At 50.1% G+C, this 21,941-nt stretch overlaps 1 protein-coding gene across 1 annotated transcript; it reads left to right on the forward strand.

Moving 5' to 3' along the window:
- The first annotated feature begins 8,596 nt into the window (after nucleotides 1-8,596).
- On the forward strand, nucleotides 8,597-21,129 carry LOC141173767 (uncharacterized). The gene is made up of 9 exons (XM_073658180.1): nucleotides 8,597-8,685; nucleotides 12,693-12,789; nucleotides 12,885-12,955; nucleotides 13,547-13,696; nucleotides 13,826-13,927; nucleotides 14,011-14,134; nucleotides 14,218-14,315; nucleotides 14,511-14,601; nucleotides 17,647-21,129. Exons 4-9 carry the CDS (start codon nucleotides 13,619-13,621, stop codon nucleotides 19,173-19,175), a joined length of 2,022 nt encoding a protein of 673 aa, XP_073514281.1. The 5' UTR covers nucleotides 8,597-8,685; nucleotides 12,693-12,789; nucleotides 12,885-12,955; nucleotides 13,547-13,618; the 3' UTR covers nucleotides 19,176-21,129.
- The last annotated feature ends 812 nt before the right edge of the window (nucleotides 21,130-21,941 follow it).

A 21,941-nucleotide genomic window follows, 5' to 3' on the forward strand; every position in this document is an offset into this window, starting at 1 on the left:
TGGTCAATGTTCCAGAAGGCAGAGGGAAAAATAATGGGAGGCAGGCGAGTGAAAAAACCCTCATCAACGAAAGGATGCAGTACACCTCGTACACGCGCGGCTCCGCTCCGAACACCTCATACACGCGCGGCTCCGTACACCTCGTACACACGCGGCTCTGCTCCGTACACCTCATACACGCGCGGCTCCGTACACCTCGTACACACGCGGCTCCGCTCCGTACACCTCGTACACGCGCGGCTCCGCTCCGTACACCTCGTACACGTGCCGCTCCGCTCCGTACACCTCGTACACGCGTGGCTCCGTACACCTCGTACACACGCGGCTCTGCTCCGTACACCTCATACACACACGGCTCCGCTCCGTACACCTCGTACACGCGCGGCTCCGCTCTGTACACCTCGTACACGCGCGGCTCCGTACACCTCGTACACACGCGGCTCTGCTCCGTACACCTCGTACACGCTCGATTCTTCAGGCTTGAAATTATGTTGGTCAATGTTCCAGAAGGCAGAGGGAAAAATAATGGGAGGCAGGCGAGTGAAAAAACCCTCATCAACGAAAGGATGCAGTACACCTCGTACACGCGCGGCTCCGCTCCGTACACCTCGTACACGCGCGGCTCCGCTCCGTACACCTCATACACGCGTGGCCTCGTACACATGCGGCTCCGCTCCGTACGCCTCGTACACACGCGGCTCCGCTCCGTACGCCTCGTACACACGCGGCTCCGCTCCGTACGCCTCGTACACACGCGGCTCCGCTCCGTACGCCTTGTACACACGCGGCTCCGCTCCGTACGCCTCGTACACACGCGGCTCCGCTCCGTACGCCTCGTACACACGCGGCTCCGCTCCGTACACCTCGTACAAGCGCGGCTCCGCTCCGTACACCTCGTACACGCGCGGCTCCGCTCCGTACACCTCGTACACGCGCGATTCTTCAGGCTTGAAATTATGTTGGTCAATGTTCCAGAAGGCAGAGGGAAAGATAATGGGAGGCAGGCGAGTGAAAAAACCCTCATCAACGAAAGGATGCAGTACACCTCGTACACGCGCGGCTCCGCTCCGTACACCTCGTACACGCGCGGCTCCGCTCCGTACACCTCATACACGCGCGGCTCCGTACACCTCGTACACACGCGGCTCTGCTCCGTACACCTCATACACGCGCGGCTCCGTACACCTCGTACACACGCAGCTCCGCTCCGTACACCTCGTACACGCGCGGCTCCGCTCCGTACACCTCGTACACGTGCCGCTCTGCACACCTCGTACACGCGCGGCTCCGCTCCGTACAACTCATACACACGCGGCTCCGCTCCGTACACCTCGTACACGCCCGGCTCAAATCCGTACACCTCGTACACACGCGGCTCCGCTCCGTACACCTCGTACACACGCGGCTCCGCTCCGTACACCTCATACACGCGCGGCTCCGTACACCTCGTACACACGCAGCTCCGCTCCGTACACCTCGTACACGTGCCGCTCCGCTCCGTACACCTCGTACACGCGCGGCTCCGCTCCGTACACCTCGTACACACGCAGCTCCGCTCCGCTCCGTACACCTCGTACAGGCACGATTCTTCAGGCTTGAAATTATGTTGGTCAATGTTCCAGAAGGCAGAGGGAAAAATAATGGGAGGCAGGCAAGTGAAAAAACCCTCATCAACGAAAGGATGCAGCACACCTCGTACACGCGCGGCTCCGCTCCGTACACCTCATACACGCGCGGCTCCGTACACCTCGTACACACGCGGCTCTGCTCCGTACACCTCATACACGCGCGGCTCCGTACACCTCGTACACACGCATCTCCGCTCCGTACACCTCGTACACGCGCAGCTCCGTACACCTCGTACACGCGCCGCTCCGCTCCGTACACCTCATACACGCGCGGCTCCGTACACCTCGTACACACGCGGCTCCGCTCCGTACACCTCGTACACGCCCGGCTCAAATCCGTACACCTCGTACACACGCGGCTCCGCTCCGTACACCTCATACACGCGCGGCTCCGTACACCTCGTACACACGCAGCTCCGTACACCTCGTACACGCGCGGCTCCGTACACCTCGTACACACGCGGCTCCGCTCCGTACACATCGTACACGTGCCGCTCCGCTCCGTACACCTCGTACACGCGCGGCTCCGTACACCTCGTACACGCGCGGCTCCGTACACCTCGTACACACGCGGCTCTGCTCCGTACACCTCGTACACACGCGGCTCCGCTCCGTACACCTCGTACACACGCGGCTCCGCTCCGTACACCTCGTACACGCGCGGCTCCGCTCCGTACACCTCGTACACGCGCGGCTCCGCTCCGTACACCTCGTACACGCGCGGCTCTGCTCCGTACACCTCGTACACGCGCGGCTCTGCTCCGTACACCTCGTACACGCGCGGCTCTGCTCCGTACACCTCGTACACACACGGCTCCGCTCCGTACACCTCGTACACACACGGCTCTACTCCGTACGTCTCGTACACACGCGACTCCGCTCCGTACAGCTCGTACACACACGGCTCTGCTCCGTACACCTCGTACACACGCGGCTCTGCTCCGTACACCTCGCACACGCGCGGCTCCTCTCCGTACACCTCGCACACGCGCGGCTCCTCTCCGTACACCTCGTACACGCGCGGCTCCGCTCCGTACATCTCGTACACACGCGGCTCCGCTCCGTACACCTCGTACACACGCGGCTCCGCTCCGTACACCTCGTACACACGCGGCTCTGCTCCGTACGCCTCGTAGACACACGGCTCTGCTCCGTACACCTCGTACACGCGCGGCTCCGCTCCGTACACCTCGTACACGCCCGGCTCACATCCGTACACCTCGTACACACGCGGCTCCGCTCCGTACACCTCATACACGCGCGGCTCCGTACACCTCGTACACACGCAGCTCCGCTCCGTACACCTCGTACACGCGCGGCTCCGCTCCGTACACATCGTACACGTGCCGCTCCGCTCCGTACACCTCGTACACGCGCGGCTCCGTACACCTCGTACACACGCGGCTCTGCTCCGTACACCTCGTACACACGCGGCTCCGCTCCGTACACCTCGTACACACGCGGCTCCGTACACCTCGTACACACGCGGCTCTGCTCCGTACACCTCATACACGCGCGGCTCCGTACACCTCGTACACACGCAGCTCCGCTCCGTACACCTCGTACACGCGCGGCTCCGTACACCTCGTACACGCGCGGCTCCGCTCCGTACACCTCATACACGCGCGGCTCCGTACACCTCGTACACACGCGGCTCCGCTCCGTACACCTCGTACACGCCCGGCTCAAATCCGTACACCTCGTACACACGCGGCTCCGCTCCGTACACCTCATACACGCGCGGCTCCGTACACCTCGTACACACGCAGCTCCGTACACCTCGTACACGCGCGGCTCCGCTCCGTACACATCGTACACGTGCCGCTCCGCTCCGTACACCTCGTACACGCGCGGCTCCGTACACCTCGTACACGCGCGGCTCCGTACACCTCGTACACACGCGGCTCTGCTCCGTACACCTCGTACACACGCGGCTCCGCTCCGTACACCTCGTACACACGCGGCTCCGCTCCGTACACCTCGTACACGCGCGGCTCCGCTCCGTACACCTCGTACACGCGCGGCTCCGCTCCGTACACCTCGTACACGCGCGGCTCTGCTCCGTACACCTCGTACACGCGCGGCTCTGCTCCGTACACCTCGTACACGCGCGGCTCTGCTCCGTACACCTCGTACACACACGGCTCCGCTCCGTACACCTCGTACACACACGGCTCTACTCCGTACGTCTCGTACACACGCGACTCCGCTCCGTACAGCTCGTACACACACGGCTCTGCTCCGTACACCTCGTACACACGCGGCTCTGCTCCGTACACCTCGCACACGCGCGGCTCCTCTCCGTACACCTCGCACACGCGTGGCTCCTCTCCGTACACCTCGCACACGCGCGGCTCCTCTCCGTACACCTCGTACACGCGCGGCTCCGCTCCGTACATCTCGTACACACGCGGCTCCGCTCCGTACACCTCGTACACACGCGGCTCCGCTCCGTACACCTCGTACACACGCGGCTCTGCTCCGTACGCCTCGTACACACACGGCTCTGCTCCGTACACCTCGTACACGCGCGGCTCCGCTCCGTACACCTCGTACACGCCCGGCTCACATCCGTACACCTCGTACACACGCGGCTCCGCTCCGTACACCTCATACACGCGCGGCTCCGTACACCTCGTACACACGCAGCTCCGCTCCGTACACCTCGTACACGCGCGGCTCCGCTCCGTACACATCGTACACGTGCCGCTCCGCTCCGTACACCTCGTACACGCGCGGCTCCGTACACCTCGTACACACGCGGCTCTGCTCCGTACACCTCGTACACACGCGGCTCCGCTCCGTACACCTCGTACACACGCGGCTCCGCTCCGTACACATCGTACACGTGCCGCTCCGCTCCGTACACCTCGTACACGCGCGGTTCCGTACACCTCGTACACGCGCGGCTCCGTACACCTCGTACACACGCGGCTCTGCTCCGTACACCTCGTACACACGCGGCTCCGCTCCGTACACCTCGTACACACGCGGCTCCGCTCCGTACACCTCGTACACACGCGGCTCCGCTCCGTACACCTCGTACACACGCGCGGCTCCGCTCCGTACACCCGCGGCTCCGCTCCGTACACCTCGTACACGCGCGGCTCTGCTCCGTACACCTCGTACACGCGCGGCTCTGCTCCGTACACCTCGTACACAAGCGGCTCCGCTCCGTACACCTCGTACACACACAGCTCTGCTCCGTACATCTCGTACACACGCGGCTCTGCTCCGTACACCTCGCACACGCGCGGCTCCTCTCCGTACACCTCGTACACCCGCGCGGCTCCGCTCCGTACACCCGCGGCTCCGCTCCGTACACCTCGTACACGCGCGGCTCTGCTCCGTACACCTCGTACACGCGCGGCTCTGCTCCGTACACCTCGTACAGACACGGCTCCGCTCCGTACACCTCGTACACACGCGGCTCCGCTCCGTACACCTCATACACGCGCGGCTCCGTACACCTCGTACACACGCAGCTCCGCTCCGTACACCTCGTACACGTGCCGCTCCGCTCCGTACACCTCGTACACGCGCGGCTCCGCTCCGTACACCTCGTACACACGCAGCTCCGCTCCGTACACCTCGTACAGGCACGATTCTTCAGGCTTGAAATTATGTTGGTCAATGATCCAGAATGCAGAGGGAAAAATAATGGGAGGCAGGCGAGTGAAAAAACCCTCATCAACGAAAGGATGCAGCACACCTCGTACACGCGCGGCTCCGCTCCGTACACCTCATACACGCGCGGCTCCGTACACCTCGTACAGACGCGGCTCTGCTCCGTACACCTCATACACGCGCAGCTCCGTACACCTCGTACACACGCAGCTCCGCTCCGTACACCTCGTACACGCGCGGCTCCGTACACCTCGTACACGCGCCGCTCCGCTCCGTACACCTCATACACGCGCGGCTCCGTACACCTCGTACACACGCGGCTCCGCTCCGTACACCTCGTACACGCCCGGCTCAAATCCGTACACCTCGTACACACGCGGCTCCGCTCCGTACACCTCGTACACACGCAGCTCCGCTCCGTACACCTCGTACACGTGCCGCTCCGCTCCGTACACCTCGTACACGCGCGGCTCCGCTCCGTACACCTCGTACACACGCAGCTCCGCTCCGTACACCTCGTACAGGCACGATTCTTCAGGCTTGAAATTATGTTGGTCAATGATCCAGAATGCAGAGGGAAAAATAATGGGAGGCAGGCGAGTGAAAAAACCCTCATCAACGAAAGGATGCAGCACACCTCGTACACGCGCGGCTCCGCTCCGTACACCTCATACACGCGCGGCTCCGTACACCTCGTACACACGCGGCTCTGCTCCGTACACCTCATACACGCGCAGCTCCGTACACCTCGTACACACGCAGCTCCGCTCCGTACACCTCGTACACGCGCGGCTCCGTACACCTCGTACACGCGCCGCTCCGCTCCGTACACCTCATACACGCGCGGCTCCGTACACCTCGTACACACGCGGCTCCGCTCCGTACACCTCGTACACGCCCGGCTCAAATCCGTACACCTCGTACACACGCGGCTCCGCTCCGTACACCTCATACACGCGCGGCTCCGTACACCTCGTACACACGCAGCTCCGTACACCTCGTACACGCGCGGCTCCGTACACCTCGTACACACGCGGCTCCGCTCCGTACACATCGTACACGTGCCGCTCCGTACACCTCGTACACGCGCGGCTCCGTACACCTCGTACACGCGCGGCTCCGTACACCTCGTACACACGCGGCTCTGCTCCGTACACCTCGTACACACGCAGCTCCGCTCCGTACACCTCGTACACACGCGGCTCCACTCCGTACACCTCGTACACGCGCGGCTCCGCTCCGTACAACTCGTACACGCGCGGCTCCGCTCCGTACACCTCGTACACGCGCGGCTCCGCTCCGTACACCTCGTACACGCGCGGCTCTGCTCCGTACACCTCGTACACGCGCGGCTCTGCTCCGTACACCTCGTACACGCGCGGCTCTGCTCCGTACACCTCGTACACACACGGCTCCGCTCCGTACACCTCGTACACACACGGCTCTACTCCGTACGTCTCGTACACACGCGACTCCGCTCCGTACAGCTCGTACACACACGGCTCTGCTCCGTACACCTCGTACACACGCGGCTCTGCTCCGTACACCTCGCACACGCGCGGCTCCTCTCCGTACACCTCGCACACGCGCGGCTCCTCTCCGTACACCTCGTACACGCGCGGCTCCGCTCCGTACATCTCGTACACACGCGGCTCCGCTCCGTACACCTCGTACACACGCGGCTCCGCTCCGTACACCTCGTACAAACGCGGCTCTGCTCCGTACGCCTCGTACACACACGGCTCTGCTCCGTACACCTCGTACACGCGCGGCTCCGCTCCGTACACCTCGTACACGCCCGGCTCACATCCGTACACCTCGTACACACGCGGCTCCGCTCCGTACACCTCATACACGCGCGGCTCCGTACACCTCGTACACACGCAGCTCCGCTCCGTACACCTCGTACACGCGCGGCTCCGCTCCGTACACATCGTACACGTGCCGCTCCGCTCCGTACACCTCGTACACGCGCGGCTCCGTACACCTCGTACACACGCGGCTCTGCTCCGTACACCTCGTACACACGCGGCTCCGCTCCGTACACCTCGTACACACGTGGCTCCGCTCCGTACACCTCGTACACACGCGCGGCTCCGCTCCGTACACCCGCGGCTCCGCTCCGTACACCTCGTACACGCGCGGCTCTGCTCCGTACACCTCGTACACGCGCGGCTCTGCTCCGTACACCTCGTACAGACACGGCTCCGCTCCGTACACCTCGTACACACACGGCCCTGCTCCGTACGTCTCGTACACACGCGGCTCTGCTCCGTACACCTCGCACACGCGTGGCTCCTCTCCGTACACCTCGCACACGCGCGGCTCCTCTCCGTACACCTCGTACACACGCGGCTCCGCTCCGTACACCTCGTACACGCGCGGCTCCGCTCCGTACACCTCGTACACGCGCGGCTCCGCTCCGTACACTTCGTACACACGCGGCTCCGCTCCGTACACCTCGTACACACACGGCTCTGCTCCGTACACCTCGTACACACACGGCTCTGCTCCGTACACCTCGCACCCGCGCGGCTCCTCTCCGTACACCTCGCACACACGCGGCTCCGCTCCGTACACCTCGCACCCGCGCGGCTCCTCTCCGTACACCTCGTACATACACGGCTCCGCTCCGTACACCTCGTACACACGCGACTCCGCTCCGTACACCTCGTACACACGCGGCTCTGCTCCGTACACCTCGTACACACGCGGCTCTGCTCCGTACACCTCGTACACACGCGGCTCTGCTCCGTACACCTCGTACACACGCGGCTCTGCTCCGTACACCTCGTACACACGCGGCTCCGCTCCGTACGCCTCGTACACACGCGGCTCCGCTCCGTACGCCTCGTACACACGCGGCTCCGCTCCGTACGCCTCGTACACACGCGGCTCCGCTCCGTACGCCTCGTACACACACGGCTCCGCTCCGTACGCCTCGTACACACACGGCTCTGCTCCGTACACCTCGTACACGCGCGGCTCCGCTCCGTACACCTCGCACCCGCGCGACTCCGCTCCGTACACCTCGCACCCGCGCGGCTCCTCTCCGTACACCTCGCACACACGCGGCTCCGCTCCGTACACCTCGCACCCGCGCGGCTCCTCTCCGTACACCTCGTACATACACGGCTCCGCTCCGTACACCTCGTACACACGCGACTCCGCTCCGTACACCTCGTACACACGCGGCTCTGCTCCGTACACCTCGTACACACGCGGCTCTGCTACATCCACACTGTAAACCCCTCCTGACCCCACACATAAACTTCAGCTCATCCAGCACCATGACAACCAGCACAGCAGAGTCCTGCATCCACTGAGGCCCCTGATCATGTGACCCCTGACTCCTCCCCTCCTGTGACCTCATCACAGCTCCTGTGCGCACAGAGCAGCCATATATGTGGTGGTGGCTCTGCAGGTGGAGGTATGTGGAGACCCCATTACTGGGTGCAGGGGGCATTAACCCCTTCAGCACCGAGACTCTTTTGGGGTCTTGTGTTGCCCCTTTATAAGAATCATAAGGTTTTTGTTCTGTTTCCTGTAATAGATACATACGACCCAACTATGGAGACAGGAAGGGAGGAAACATAGTGTTCTCATAGTACAGGACCCCTTTACTGGCCCCACAGTGTAATGCCCCCATTATGCCCCTTATACAGTATGTATGATGCCCCCCACAGTGTAATGCCCCCATTATGCCCCTTATGCAGGATGTATGATGCCCCCACAGTGTAATGCCCCCATTATGCCCCTTATGCAGGATGTATTATGCCCCCACAGTGTAATGCCCCTTATGCAGTATGTACGATGCCCCTCACAGTGTAATGCCCCCATTATGCCCCTTATACAGTATGTATGATGCCCCCACAGTGTAATGCCCCCATTATGCCCCTTAGTGAGTATGTATGATGCCCCCACACAGTGTAATGCCCCCATTATGCCCCTTATACAGTATGTACGATGCCCCACACAGTGTAATGCCCCCATTATGCCCCTTATGCTGGATGTATGATGCCCCCACAGTGTAATGCCCCCATTATGCCCCTTATGCAGGATGTATGATGCCCCCCACAGTGTAATGCCCCCATTATGCCCCTTATGCAGGATGTATGATGTCCCCACAGTGTAATGTCCCCATTATGTCCCTTATGCAGAATGTATGATGCCCCCACACAGTGTAATGCCCCCATTATGCCCCTTATGCAGTATGTATTATGCCCCCACACAGTGTAATGCTCCCATTATGCCCCTTATGCAGGATATATGATGCCCACACACAGTATAATGCCCCCATTATGCCCCTTATGCAGTATGTATGATGCCCCCCACACAGTATAATGTTCCCACAGCGCCACCTGAGGTTTTACAGTTGGAATAATCCCTTTGGAAAATGATTTTTCCTTTACCTAGTTTTCGAGGCTTTGTACAGTAATATACCGCATGAGGATGGTATCAGAGGAGTAAGACATTTCTTGAAATCGAGATCAGTAGAGTGTAGCAGACATAATGATTTCATGGACGATCTTCTAAAATTCGCTATTACTCATAACTTCTTTCTTTTTGACCGGAAGTACTTCCACCAGCTCAGGGGTACTGCAATGGGGAGCCGCTGTGCCCCCTCGTATGCTAACCTATTCCTGGGCTGGTGGGAGGAAACCACAATATTCAGGGATGATCATAAGTGATGGCATTCATATATTGGGGTATGGTACAAATATATTGACTACATTTTTATCATCTGGTCAGGGACAAGTCAAAAATCTTTTGAATTTGTCAGGGAACTCAACATCAATAGAGTGGGCCTTAGATTTACATCTGAATTTAATTATTACCAGTTGCCTTTCCTGTATGTACTAATCAAGAAATATTGGGATGGAACCCTAGGGACTCTCAACTACCATAAACCTTCAAGCACTATTATACTATTGAAATGGGATATCAACCACCTCATCCCCATAAAAAGAGGAATACCCAGGAGCCAATTTTTATGGTTGAGAAGGTACTGCCATAATGTCACAGATTTTAATATACAGGCCATAGACCTGAACACCAGATTCAGGGAAAAGGGGTACTCATGGTACATTTTGGATTCCGCATCATCGTTTGCAAAAAAATGGGAGAGACAGACACTCCTCCATACCTAACCAAGAGACCAAGAAAAAGATGGGATAACACGAGTAATAGGAACTTATGACAATCAGAGTGACCATATCTTTAATATCCTCAGAAAACACTGGGATATACTTGTGGCCGACCCGGCCCTGAGGTTGCTGTGTGATCTACTCCCACAATAACTTTCAGAAAGGGTCAGTCCATTAGGGACCATTTAGTGCATAGTTTCTACAAAAAACCTGCACCGAAGGGGACATGGCTAGATATAAGAGTCTGCGGTTTCTTTAGATGTGGAGAAAGTTGTACACTTAGTTGGATGAGACCATGTAAATCTTTCTCGAGTTCCTCCACGATTAAAATCTTTTATCCAGTGGGATTATTCCAACTGTAAAACCTCAGGACTTGTATATATGGCCACATGCACCTGTCCCCTAGATTATGTAGGCAAGACCAAGAGGGTGTCTAGGAGGAGTGTGTGTGGGGGGGGAATTTTGGTGATATATGCCATGGTCCGGACACCCCATTAGCGAGACACATGAACAGTGTACATCGAGGTGGAACCGGAGACATCTCCTTTTGCATCATTGAGGTGGTTAATCCCAATGTGAGAGGTGGTGATCACAATAGATGTATCCTCAAAAAGGAAAGTGATGGGATTTTTAGGATTCACGAGCCCCTAAGGGACTCAATGAGCAAATTTCCTGGGCCTGTTTTGTATGAATACAGCCCCATTCTGGATTACATTTTTGGATTGTATACCCATTGCTACTCAGTTCCCTGTGAATGGGGTTCACATATTGTTGTACTTCATCGATATATCTGAGCTTCTATATCAGAATTATTTCTGATCAGTTATATCCTACATCTACTATTTCATAATTAAGAAGTGTGGTGATCCTTGTGTATCTCTATGCAATAGGGGTCAAATTTGACCATTTAGGAATATACTGTGGGCCATCATCCCATATTTTATGTAGTGATAAAGTAGATCTACATGTATATTGCATGATGGGAGGATGTGCAATACTTGTTTTTAGTCTCCCATGACGCTGATCTCAGAGATAGGATTTTTCTATATTGGTGGAATGCAATCCAAAACCATTATACGCTCCGGCGTGGAACGCATGCTTCCGGACATGCGCATTCGCAGATAGGAGACTGTGATGCACTCCGGCATGGAACGCACATGTCCGGGCACATTTGTGCTTTCTGCCCGCCCGTCTCCAGTGTTTTGTGCTGGATTGTGGGGAATACTTGAGAATTTATTTTTGTTCTGTCTTTAGTTGATGCCACTGATGCATCAGATAAGTCCTCAGAGAATTATAATTAGAGGAACCCATGGACACATTAGGATTTGTGAAGCTGACCTCCGCTCTCCGCTATTTCCTTTGAATTTATTGTGTGACCTGTATTTCTGAACAGTAGCTCTTGGTTTGTTTCATTTCCATGTGTAAATTGAATTTGACTCGTAGTCTTTGATATCTCTTTCAAACTTAGTTTTTTTGATGTCTGAGATGCATCCTCCAGACTTTGTAAATTCTTTTGCATATTTTGTTTGAGTTTTGTATCCAAAAAGGCTTCTACACTAGGCGGAAAACTTTCACCTAGTTTTTTTTCAAGAAAAAAATATCAAACGCAATGTAACTTGATTATCCTTTTACAAATTTATCTTTATTAAGTTTTGAAAAGGAAATACAAATACAAACACCGGGTACTAGTTGTGCAACAAGTAGTAGGTCAAACATGACCACATAACCATAACAATAACCAGTATTTTCAACACATTTGAAAATGAAATAAGTAAACACAATCCAAAGTAGAGTCGCTGGTAGAACATTGGAAGCCTCTAATCGCTCCGGTGATGCACTGTACTACTGTAGTGCCGTGTATTATCACTGCCTGTGCAATAGTAACGTCCCCATACACATGAGATAAGTGTTGGCTGATCGGTCATTTGGCAGACGGCTATCTCTCCAGACTCCCCCATACACACAAATATTCCAGCTTTCCTGTGGTTTGTATGACTGACTGGTACTGTCGGGAGGCCCCCAAATACATTATATAGTCAACCAAAACCCCCAAAATCAGTGCTTCCATGCAACTTTAGTCTAATGTTTATGGGGCGTTAAAAGGTAACTTATTGGACGCTACCTATGGCCTGGCCTAATAGACTTTTGTACATTGCAGGCCCAGACACCATTATTAGGCATTTCAGTATTGTAGGAACTAGGCAGCCCCATACTATCGAGTACTTGGGGAGGAAGGGCATTCAGCCTAACTCTGTCACGCCTTCTTAGATGCCATGTTTGCTTTTTGCAGGACAACGCGCACAGCACCAGGAACTAGCGGTGGACACCGCGTTCCTCTAAGCCACTATTTGCAGCACCGCTTTATAACCAGGAACTCTGGGTCACAGGTATGCTACGTCCAGCTCTATTCTGTGTATCTCTGCCTCCACAGTCCCTCTCAGCTGATAACTCTGAGTCTGCCACTCTCTGCTCTTTTCTGCAGACCCAAGCAGCCAGTGTCACCATATCTCCACACTTTTGAATTCCTACCTTTGAATACCATCCAGCAGTCTAGTAGGTGTCACCTCTCTTCAATTTGTATATATACTTGCTTTATACTATGATGTTGTATCTGCATTAATGGGGTTTGACGAAATATTATACACTGTTTGACAGCATGTTTATTGTTCAGGTTAAACAAGAGATATTATCATGTTATTGCACAATGATCCATTTGTATATGCTTTTTTATTTTATTATTTATTATTATTTTATTTATTGTTTTGTTCTTTGTGCTATTTCCAATAGTTCTTGATTAAGGTCAGATCGACCGAAACGTTTACTTTTGTTTTTGGACTGCATTAAAAAAAAAAATTTCTATAAGAACCATTGAGTGCTGAGGTTATTTCCAGTGTCAGAAAATTAGACGAGAATTAGCTTTATGGAAGATGAGTCTATGAGAAACGTGTTCAGCTGCAAACTCCGAGGAAGAAACTACTTGTTGTCTGTGGCCTAAAATATATAGGTTTTATTACTAGATGTAAAGAAGAAAACCAAATACTGTAAAATAATATACCTCCTCATATGTTTCCCCTTATTATCTCCAGTAATTGTATTATTACACAGGATTTTTATGATGTTACATCGGCTCATCTTCTCATTCAGGTCTCTACAATATCGGATCCTCTCAGTGAAGATCTTCTATATAAGAAAATTTTCCTGATTTATCCATCAAAGATGGATATGGACAGAGACAAGATGGCGGAGAGGATATTGCACCTCACCCTAGAGATCCTCTTCCGGCTTACTGGAGAGGTGAGAGATTCTGATGACGTCACATTACATCATTCTTATCTATGGGAATAACAGATGGACAGAACTGGAGAGGTGAGGACTCTGGAAATGTCTGGAGTGAGATTTATTAATGTGTCTCTCCATAACCAGAGATTAATCACGGGGCCCCCACCTCACCCCCTGATACATGAGGACATCAATGACCAGATCCTAGAACTCACCTACAAGATGATTGAGCTTCTGACTGGAGAGGTGACATTGCTGGGAATGCTGGGACATTATACAGTAACACTATTAAGGGATCGGGGAGATAACGGTATCATTGTATGTGTCAGGTTCCTATAAGGTGTCAGGATTTCGTCGTCTATTTCTCCATGGAGGAGTGGAAGTATTTAGAAGGACACAAAGATCTGTACAAGGACGTCATGATGGAGGTTCCTCAGCCCCTCACATCACCAGGTAATAGACAGGACTAAATACACACGGCCTATAATTATCTGTATGTAAAGAATGAATTCAGTCCCTGTATGTGTTTCCTCCAGATCTATCCAGTAAGAGGACAACACAAGAGAGATGTCCCCATCCTCTTCTTCCACAGGACTGTAAGCAAGAAGATCCCAATGTTCCTCAGGATCATCAGGTAGATGGAGAGAAGGTGTCATGAGATCTCACCTATGATGTGTAGACGGCTGTAAAGGTCTTGTCTTCAGTTCAGTTTTATCCACCATTATTATGTTTTATACTTGTGTAATGAGAACGGTGGAGATGGCAGGATTAGAGCTGATCATAGATGTAACTTCTCATCTGTCTGTGACTTTTACAATATTTGTTTCAGGGTGAAGATCTGATCCATATTAATACTACAGAGACATATGTGAGGGGTGATGAGCGGTGTAAAGAGGAGATTCCTACATATGACTACCCAGGTGAGTAGTAACCACTAAATGCAGAGAAGTCACAGATTCTTCTCAGTCACCGGTTGTGGCTGCTTTATCAGTGGTGTAGTCCGGCCGTATCACAATCGTGTGATCACTATTTTGCCACTAGACCATAACATTCTCCTCCATCCGAAAATGTTCAAATTACTTTGGGAAATTATGAAAGCCCTTTTCTATAGAACTTACAACCTGGAGGATCCACCTCCCCCCCTGGGATTAGGAGACGCTGACCGTTACCTGCCCAGATCTGTAAACTGCAAAGCCAAATGACAGCATACGTAGAATGTGATGACAAATGAGAAAATCACTTGAAGAAAAATATTATGATGAGCCTCTAAGAGAAAGCGGAGGGTAATGATGCTGTTGGCTTCCTAGAACCCTGATATCTTATTGTATGAATCTACCTTCTCTCCCTTCTGTGCTGCTGAATGTGCTCATATGGTCCCTACAAGACCAGGTCCAGTCTTTCTGGCCAAACTTCACTTTTATGATCAACAACATTAAATGTGCAGTGAGGGCCAAGTGTGAATTTCTGTATAATAACAGCAGAGTTTCCCTTTATCCTGACTTTTCAATTTCTTTTAAAACCGACTAATTACAAACAGGATTGTGATAAACTATACAAAAAACATTACACCTGTGCCATGATATATCTCTAAGCTGTGCGAGGCTGATAGCTGTAATATACATTTATTCACGCCTGCAGGAGATGTGTTGGCATGACTCGAGCCCTGGTATGTTGGATTCACTCCACATCATAAATTCCATTATGTTTTCAATCCTAAGGAATTCAGATTACTGCACAATCTCTCCTGAAATGGGGGCTCTAATACGTTCTCTACTTTCCTGGTCAGGACTCATAGTAGCTCCAAAGGTCCATCATAAATGAGTGTGACTCCGGTTTAGTGTTGGATTTCTCCCCTCATACATACGTTGTTGTTGGGGATGTTACATGTTTTTATATTCTTTCTTTTTTTACTAGTTCATTCTGTATGTATTTTCATTGTTGTGGGATCGGCCGGCCTCACTTATGTGACTCTGTAACTCCCTGGTAGTCTTTCAAAAAGAAGATCTCCATTGTCTCTTCCAAATGCCCGAGATCTAAATTTGACACCTCAACTCTGCACTATTATAAAAGAGTTCACTTTAAATGTCTAATATTTCTTCTCATCTGACAGCAAATATTGTCCCTTACGATAGTTTAGATTGCCAAGAGCCCCCGAGCCCCATACTCCAATTACCCCAGAGAGGTTTCACCACTAGTTACTCCTTTTTCTCTGATGGAGACTGTTCAGTTTGATCATTTCAGTAGATGTGTTATTGTCTATACTCACAGTTTTTGACTTCAGTAATCCTCTGATTTAACCCCTTCCTGCAGCCGGTTTTGTGTTCCTAATCAGACCCATTTTTTAAATCTGACGTGTGTCACTTTATATGGTGATAACTTTGGAATTCTTCACAAAGGATAATAGGAAACAAATGGACCTTACAAATTATATTCCAACTTCTTTTGAATCTGACAATCCCCTATATACGGTTGAACACTACTGTCTGGGCACATGGGAGGTTAAGAAGGGAAGGAGCGACATTTAGCTATTAGGAATGCAGATTTTACTGGAATAGTTCCCAGACACAATGTATTGGGGGCGCTGTTTATGGTCATTTGGAAGCTCAAAAGATGGCCACCACGAACAAGCTTGCCTTATCTACCCGGTTTACAGATTTCACAAATTACTTTGCTCATCACCGTTTAACCCCTCTACATGGATCTGGACTAACACAAAGACCCCTAGCCTTGGGCCACTGTGTTACCTGCTGTTCTGTGGAGTGAGATGGCAAGAAGAATAGTCAGATAGCCGGGCCAGAACCAAGAGGATAGAGAAAATACAAAATCAGAAGACACAAGAGTAGTCAGTAAACGGGTCGAGGTCACAACAGGAAACAAATACACAAGCCGGGAGCTGAGCACAGAGGACTGAACCAGAGGAGAACAAGGCTGTATCTGGCAGCTTCCAGCAATATTCTTCAAGCTTTAGTAGGGTGTGGTGCTCTCCAAGTGGCTGAAGCAGGGAGCAGATTACTTCAGCTGGATAGCACACACACCAATACTGCCAGACTGGATGGTACTACTGGTCCCAGCAACCCTAATCTTAGTGGCTGCGCAGAGCCTGCGCCGCCCAGAGCTTCTGGTTCTGACGTCTCCTCCATCACCAGCGCCACCTGCAGAATGAATAAGGCGGCGCCTGGTGAGAGAAGCAGACGTCGCAGGAGCAGATCCCAGAAGAGATGGGACCCACCATTTGCAGAAGCCCTAATATAACAAAATGGTAGAAAACCAGATCAGTAGAAATCCCCATAAAGTGTCTCCATTTTGGAAATTATAACCCTCAGTGAATTAATCTATAGAAGTAGTGACTATTTTGACTCCACAGTCACTTTCCAGAAATTAGCACTCAGTGGATGTTGGAGAGTGAAAATTGCAAATATGCCATTTTATTACCCAACACATAGTGTCCAGATTGTGCTCCAGGAGACACACACCGTAAATTAAGTGGGTTCTTACATGGAGGCTAAATGTGATTTAGGCACATAAACTACTGCAAAGCTCATAAGCGAGGGTGAGATTTGACTTTGGGAGAGCAGATATTGCTGGATTGTTTAATGGAAGCCATGTTACTTTTCAAGAGCCTTTGAGCCACTAATAATGTGGAAACCTCTGTTTTTCCATTGACAGATGAGGACCTTGTTTTTTGTGAGAGGAGTAGAAGTTTTTATTGGTATTATTTTCGCCTACATAACATCATTTGGTGGCTTTTTATTCCATATTTGGAGGCAGAATGAACAAACGGTTGAACACCACGCTCTACTGCTCAATCCTATGAGGTTTTCTATTAGACAGTCATTGTCCTGGTGGATAAGTGAATTTTTTTATATAACTTGCCTTTTTTATGGACAGTTTAAGTAGAAATGTTCAAAAATATAAAATTCAAGGATTTTTAATTAAAAAATAATAATTGGTTTTCTTCTTGGCAGATGTCTGTACCAGGAGATCAAAGGGACAGCTGAAATCTTCAATTTTCAAATCAGATAATTTTCAGATCCAACAGGATACAATTGAAGTGAATGCCATTTCTCCAGATATCCCATCATCCCTTCACTGCAATGATCTGTCATCTGATCCTTTGAAACAGGTCCTGTCTTCTGATTCATTACCGACTACTAAGGAAAATCAAAGTCACAAAATAAGCATTAAAAAACGAACTGCTCCTAATGCAACGAAGCCATTTTCACGTTCAGAATACAGAAATAGTTTTCCTCCCAAAAAGTCTTTTCTTAAACCTCAAAAAATTCACACAGCACAGAATAGATTTTCTTGTTCCGAGTGTGGGAGGTGTTTTAATCAGAAATCAGATCTTGTTAGGCACCAGAGAACTCACACAGGAGAGAAGCCATTTTCCTGTTCAGAATGTGGGAAACGTTTTGCAGAGAAATCATATCTTATCGCACATGAGAGAACTCACACAGGAGAGAAGCCATTTTCCTGTTCAGAATGTGGGAAATGTTTTACAAAGAAATCAAATCTTATCAAACATCTGGGAACTCACACAGGGGAGAAGCCTTTTTCATGCTCAGATTGTGGAAAATGTTTTGGACACAAATCATATCTTAATATACATCAGAGAACTCACACAGTGGAGAAGCCTTTTCCGTGTTCAGAATGTGGAAAATGTTTTAACCATAAATCAGCTTTGGTTAACCACCAGAGAACTCACACAGGGGAGAAGCCTTTTCCATGTTCAGAATGTGGAAAATGTTTTAACCGGAAATCTAGTTTTCTTAAGCACCAGACAAACCACACAGAGGAGAAGCCTTTTTCATGTTCAGATTGTGGGAAATGTTTTGTACAGAAATCATATCTTAATATACATCAGAGAACTCACACAGGGGAGAAGCCTTTTCCATGTTCAGAATGTGGAAAATGTTTTAACCATAAATCAGCTTTGGTTAACCACCAGAGAACCCACACAGGGGAGAAGCCTTTTCCATGTTCAGAATGTGGAAAATGTTTTAACCAGAAATCTAGTTTTCTTAAGCACCAGAGAAACCACACAGAGGAGAAACCATTTTCCTGTTCAGAATGTGGGAAATGTTTTACAGTGAAATCAACTCTTATCAACCATCAGAGAACTCACACAGGAGAAAAGCCATTTTCCTGTTCAGAATGTGGGAAATGTTTTACAGAGAAATCAAATCTTATCAGACATCATAGAACTCACACAGGGGAGAAGCCATTTTCATGTTCAGAATGTGGGAAATCTTTTGCAAAGAAATCAAATCTTATCAAACATCAGAGAACTCACACAGGGGAGAAGCCTTTTTCATGCTTAGATTGTGGAAAATGTTTTGGACACAAATCATATCTTTATAAACATCAGAGAACTCACACAGGGGAGAAGCCTTTTTCATGTCCAGAATGTGGGAAATGTTTTAACCAGAAATCGGATCTTGATAAGCACCGGAGAATCCACACAGGGGAGAATGCCGCAACTACACCCAACTAGTCTCTGTAGAGATTAGAAAGGCCCTAGCTGCACAACTAAAAACTCCACCACACACCCAACTAACTAATAAGCCGTTGAGGAGTTTCTCATACCTCCTGAGGAACCAGAGGGGAGGCTGCAACACACTGTCAACAAGGGGAAAGGAAAGTATGAAGGAAAATACGAAAACTCTGAGTGAGAAACAAAAACACATTCATATAGGGCAAAGAAGGCAAGCTAAGGAGAACCACAAATAAAGGGAACAAGTATAATCTCCTAGAAACCTAACATTGTTAGAATAAAAAGGTACTGGGAGGGAAAGCAAACTGACCGGGAGGATAGCTTCACCTTTGTGGTGAAACTTATAAAATTCATCCTCACCAACTGTAAATGTAAACCTGTCCATTTATAATGACCACGGACAAGATAAAGATTCTCAACTCACATCAGGACCACAAGATCCCAGGTACTTTCAGCTGAATCACAACTAATGTAGTGTACTTAATTATATGTACCAAATGTCCAACTGGGGGTCTGTATGTAGGGGAGACAGGGCAAAAACTTAGAACAAGGATGAATTCTCATCGCCACACAATAAAAGAAAAAAAGAATAGATCTACTTGTGGCCAACCTTTTTACGGCCACAACTGCTTCTCTCTCTCCCATACTAATAGTTCTGCTTCACGCCACTTGTCTTATCTATTGCATTATTCCTGTGCCCTGTTGTGTATTAATATGTGACTATTCAGATTTTGTGTTATACTATACAAAACCTACAAAAGACAAAAAATATATCACATACCCTACCATCATTATATATAAATGTAAAGCAAAGTTGCATATGAAATATAGGGTACTTAGTGAACGATTTTTGATCAAAAAAAGTATACAAGCCGTCCCACCAGCGACAAGGTGACCCTAATTGGGACGGTCCTACACTGTCTATGTTAAAAACCTTACTGTATATCAAAGTTGAAGTGATGCATATAAAAGGGTAGACAAATCGAACCGGGTCCCAATATCAGACCACCTAAGCCCGTGGTAAGCTACATATATACTAACCAGCTCAACAAGGGAGATGCCACACCCCTAATTTGCACAGAATGCAAACAAGACAAAAAAAACAAGCAATGTTCACATTGCTTGATTTTTTGTTTTGTGTTATACTATGTGTGATGAAGAGACCTGAGTAGTCTCGAAAGCTTACTAATGGCTAACTGAAAAGATGGTATCCTCCACTGAGGACTCTCAAATTTTAATATTTTTATCCATACAGCAATTTTAAGATCTCTCCACAGGTGTTCAATGGGATTTAGATCCGGATTCATTGCTGGTCAGAACTCTCCAGCACTTTGTTTCTATCCATTTTATGGGTGCTTCTTGAAATATGTTTGGGGTCATTGTCATGCTGGAAGATCCATGACCTAGCAAGCAAACCCAGCTTTCTGACACTAGGCTCTCTATTGTGCCCCAAAATCCTTTGCTAATCTTCAGATTTCATGATGCCTTGCACACAGTTAAGGTACCTGACCAGAGGCAGCAAAACAACCCCAAAACATTTTTGAAGTTCCACCATATTTGACTGTATGTGTTGTAAATTTATTGATTATGTTGCGCACCTTGGACAGAAGAACATCCGGATCTCTAAAGATGGACTTATAACCTTGAAATTATTGATATTTTTCAACAATTTTGGTTTTCAAGTCCTCAGACTCATGCAAAGATTGAATCAACTTCTCCCTTTTTTATCTGGTTTTAGTTGTGATTTTCATATTGCCCACACCTGTTACTTGCCACAATTGCGTTTGAACAAGCTTCTCTTGCTTGAAACAAAGTTGTTTACCCACAATTTTGGCAAGGTGTCAACAATTTTGTCCGACCTATTTTGTGTGAAATTATGTTCAATTTGCCTTTTTTTCTCTGTTTTCTTGTGTTGTTCCAATACATGCAAAGGAAATAAACGTGTATAACAAAACGTGTAATGGCAATAATTTTATGGGAGAATTACTTCATTTTCTGGAACAATTTCAAGGGAGCCAACACTTTTGACCATGACTTGTTTTTGTTGCCTTTTTAATTTGTTAATCATGTTCAGCTATATTAGGAGGCTTGTGGCAAAGTCCAATTAGCAGCGTTCCATTATTGCCATTTCCATGTACATTACCCATACAGATTGTACATCAGGGATGTAAAGCTCAAAACATGCAAAGGGCCAAAATGAAAAACTTGGACAAAGTCATGGACCAACCAGTATACAGTATAATGGGTCCCACATAGTCCTCCATACAGAATAATGGGCCCCACATAGTCCTCCATACAGTATGATTGGCCCCGCATAACTTTCCATCCAGTATAATGGGCTCCACATAGCTTTCCATCCAGTATAATGGGCCCCACAAAGTCCTCCATGCAGAATAATGGCCTCACATAGGTGTGGTGGTTCTGGTGTCGTGGGTCAAATATAATCAAAAGTTGGGCATGTGTGCAGTACATTGTCGAAGCTGCCCCCCATGTCGTCATTGAGCTTGAGGTCTTAAATTGGTTTTAACGAAAATACCCACCCCTTTACCTATTTTTCTTTCCTATCCGTTTCAATGTAGTATAACCCTCTGTGTTTGTCACCCAGTCATGGCTTTCATCCATCCAGGTTTCTGTAATGCCCACCACATCATAATCTGTGGCTGACCTAAGAGTCTCTGATTCATTCATTTTGTTTTCAAGACTTCTTGCATTTGCCTGCAGACATTTAATACTATTAGCACATTTATTACGGCTACTCGCCTCCTT

Source organism: Phyllobates terribilis, unplaced genomic scaffold (genome assembly GCF_046119375.1).
Source record: "Phyllobates terribilis strain yellow unplaced genomic scaffold, ASM4611937v1 Scaffold_13__5_contigs__length_258822181, whole genome shotgun sequence".
NCBI lineage: Eukaryota > Metazoa > Chordata > Amphibia > Anura > Dendrobatidae > Phyllobates > Phyllobates terribilis.

What these genes read in the sequence shown, in the direction of transcription:
- LOC141173767 (XM_073658180.1), top strand. Translation starts at nt 13,619, where the DNA reads ATGGATATGGACAGAGACAAGATGGCGGAGAGGATATTGCACCTCACC. An exon ending in TTGAGCTTCTGACTGGAGAG is followed by an intron (nt 13,928 to 14,010) that starts GTGACATTGCTG and finishes TGTATGTGTCAG; the next exon opens with GTTCCTATAAGGTGTCAGGA. An exon ending in ATGTTCCTCAGGATCATCAG is followed by an intron (nt 14,316 to 14,510) that starts GTAGATGGAGAG and finishes TATTTGTTTCAG; the next exon opens with GGTGAAGATCTGATCCATAT.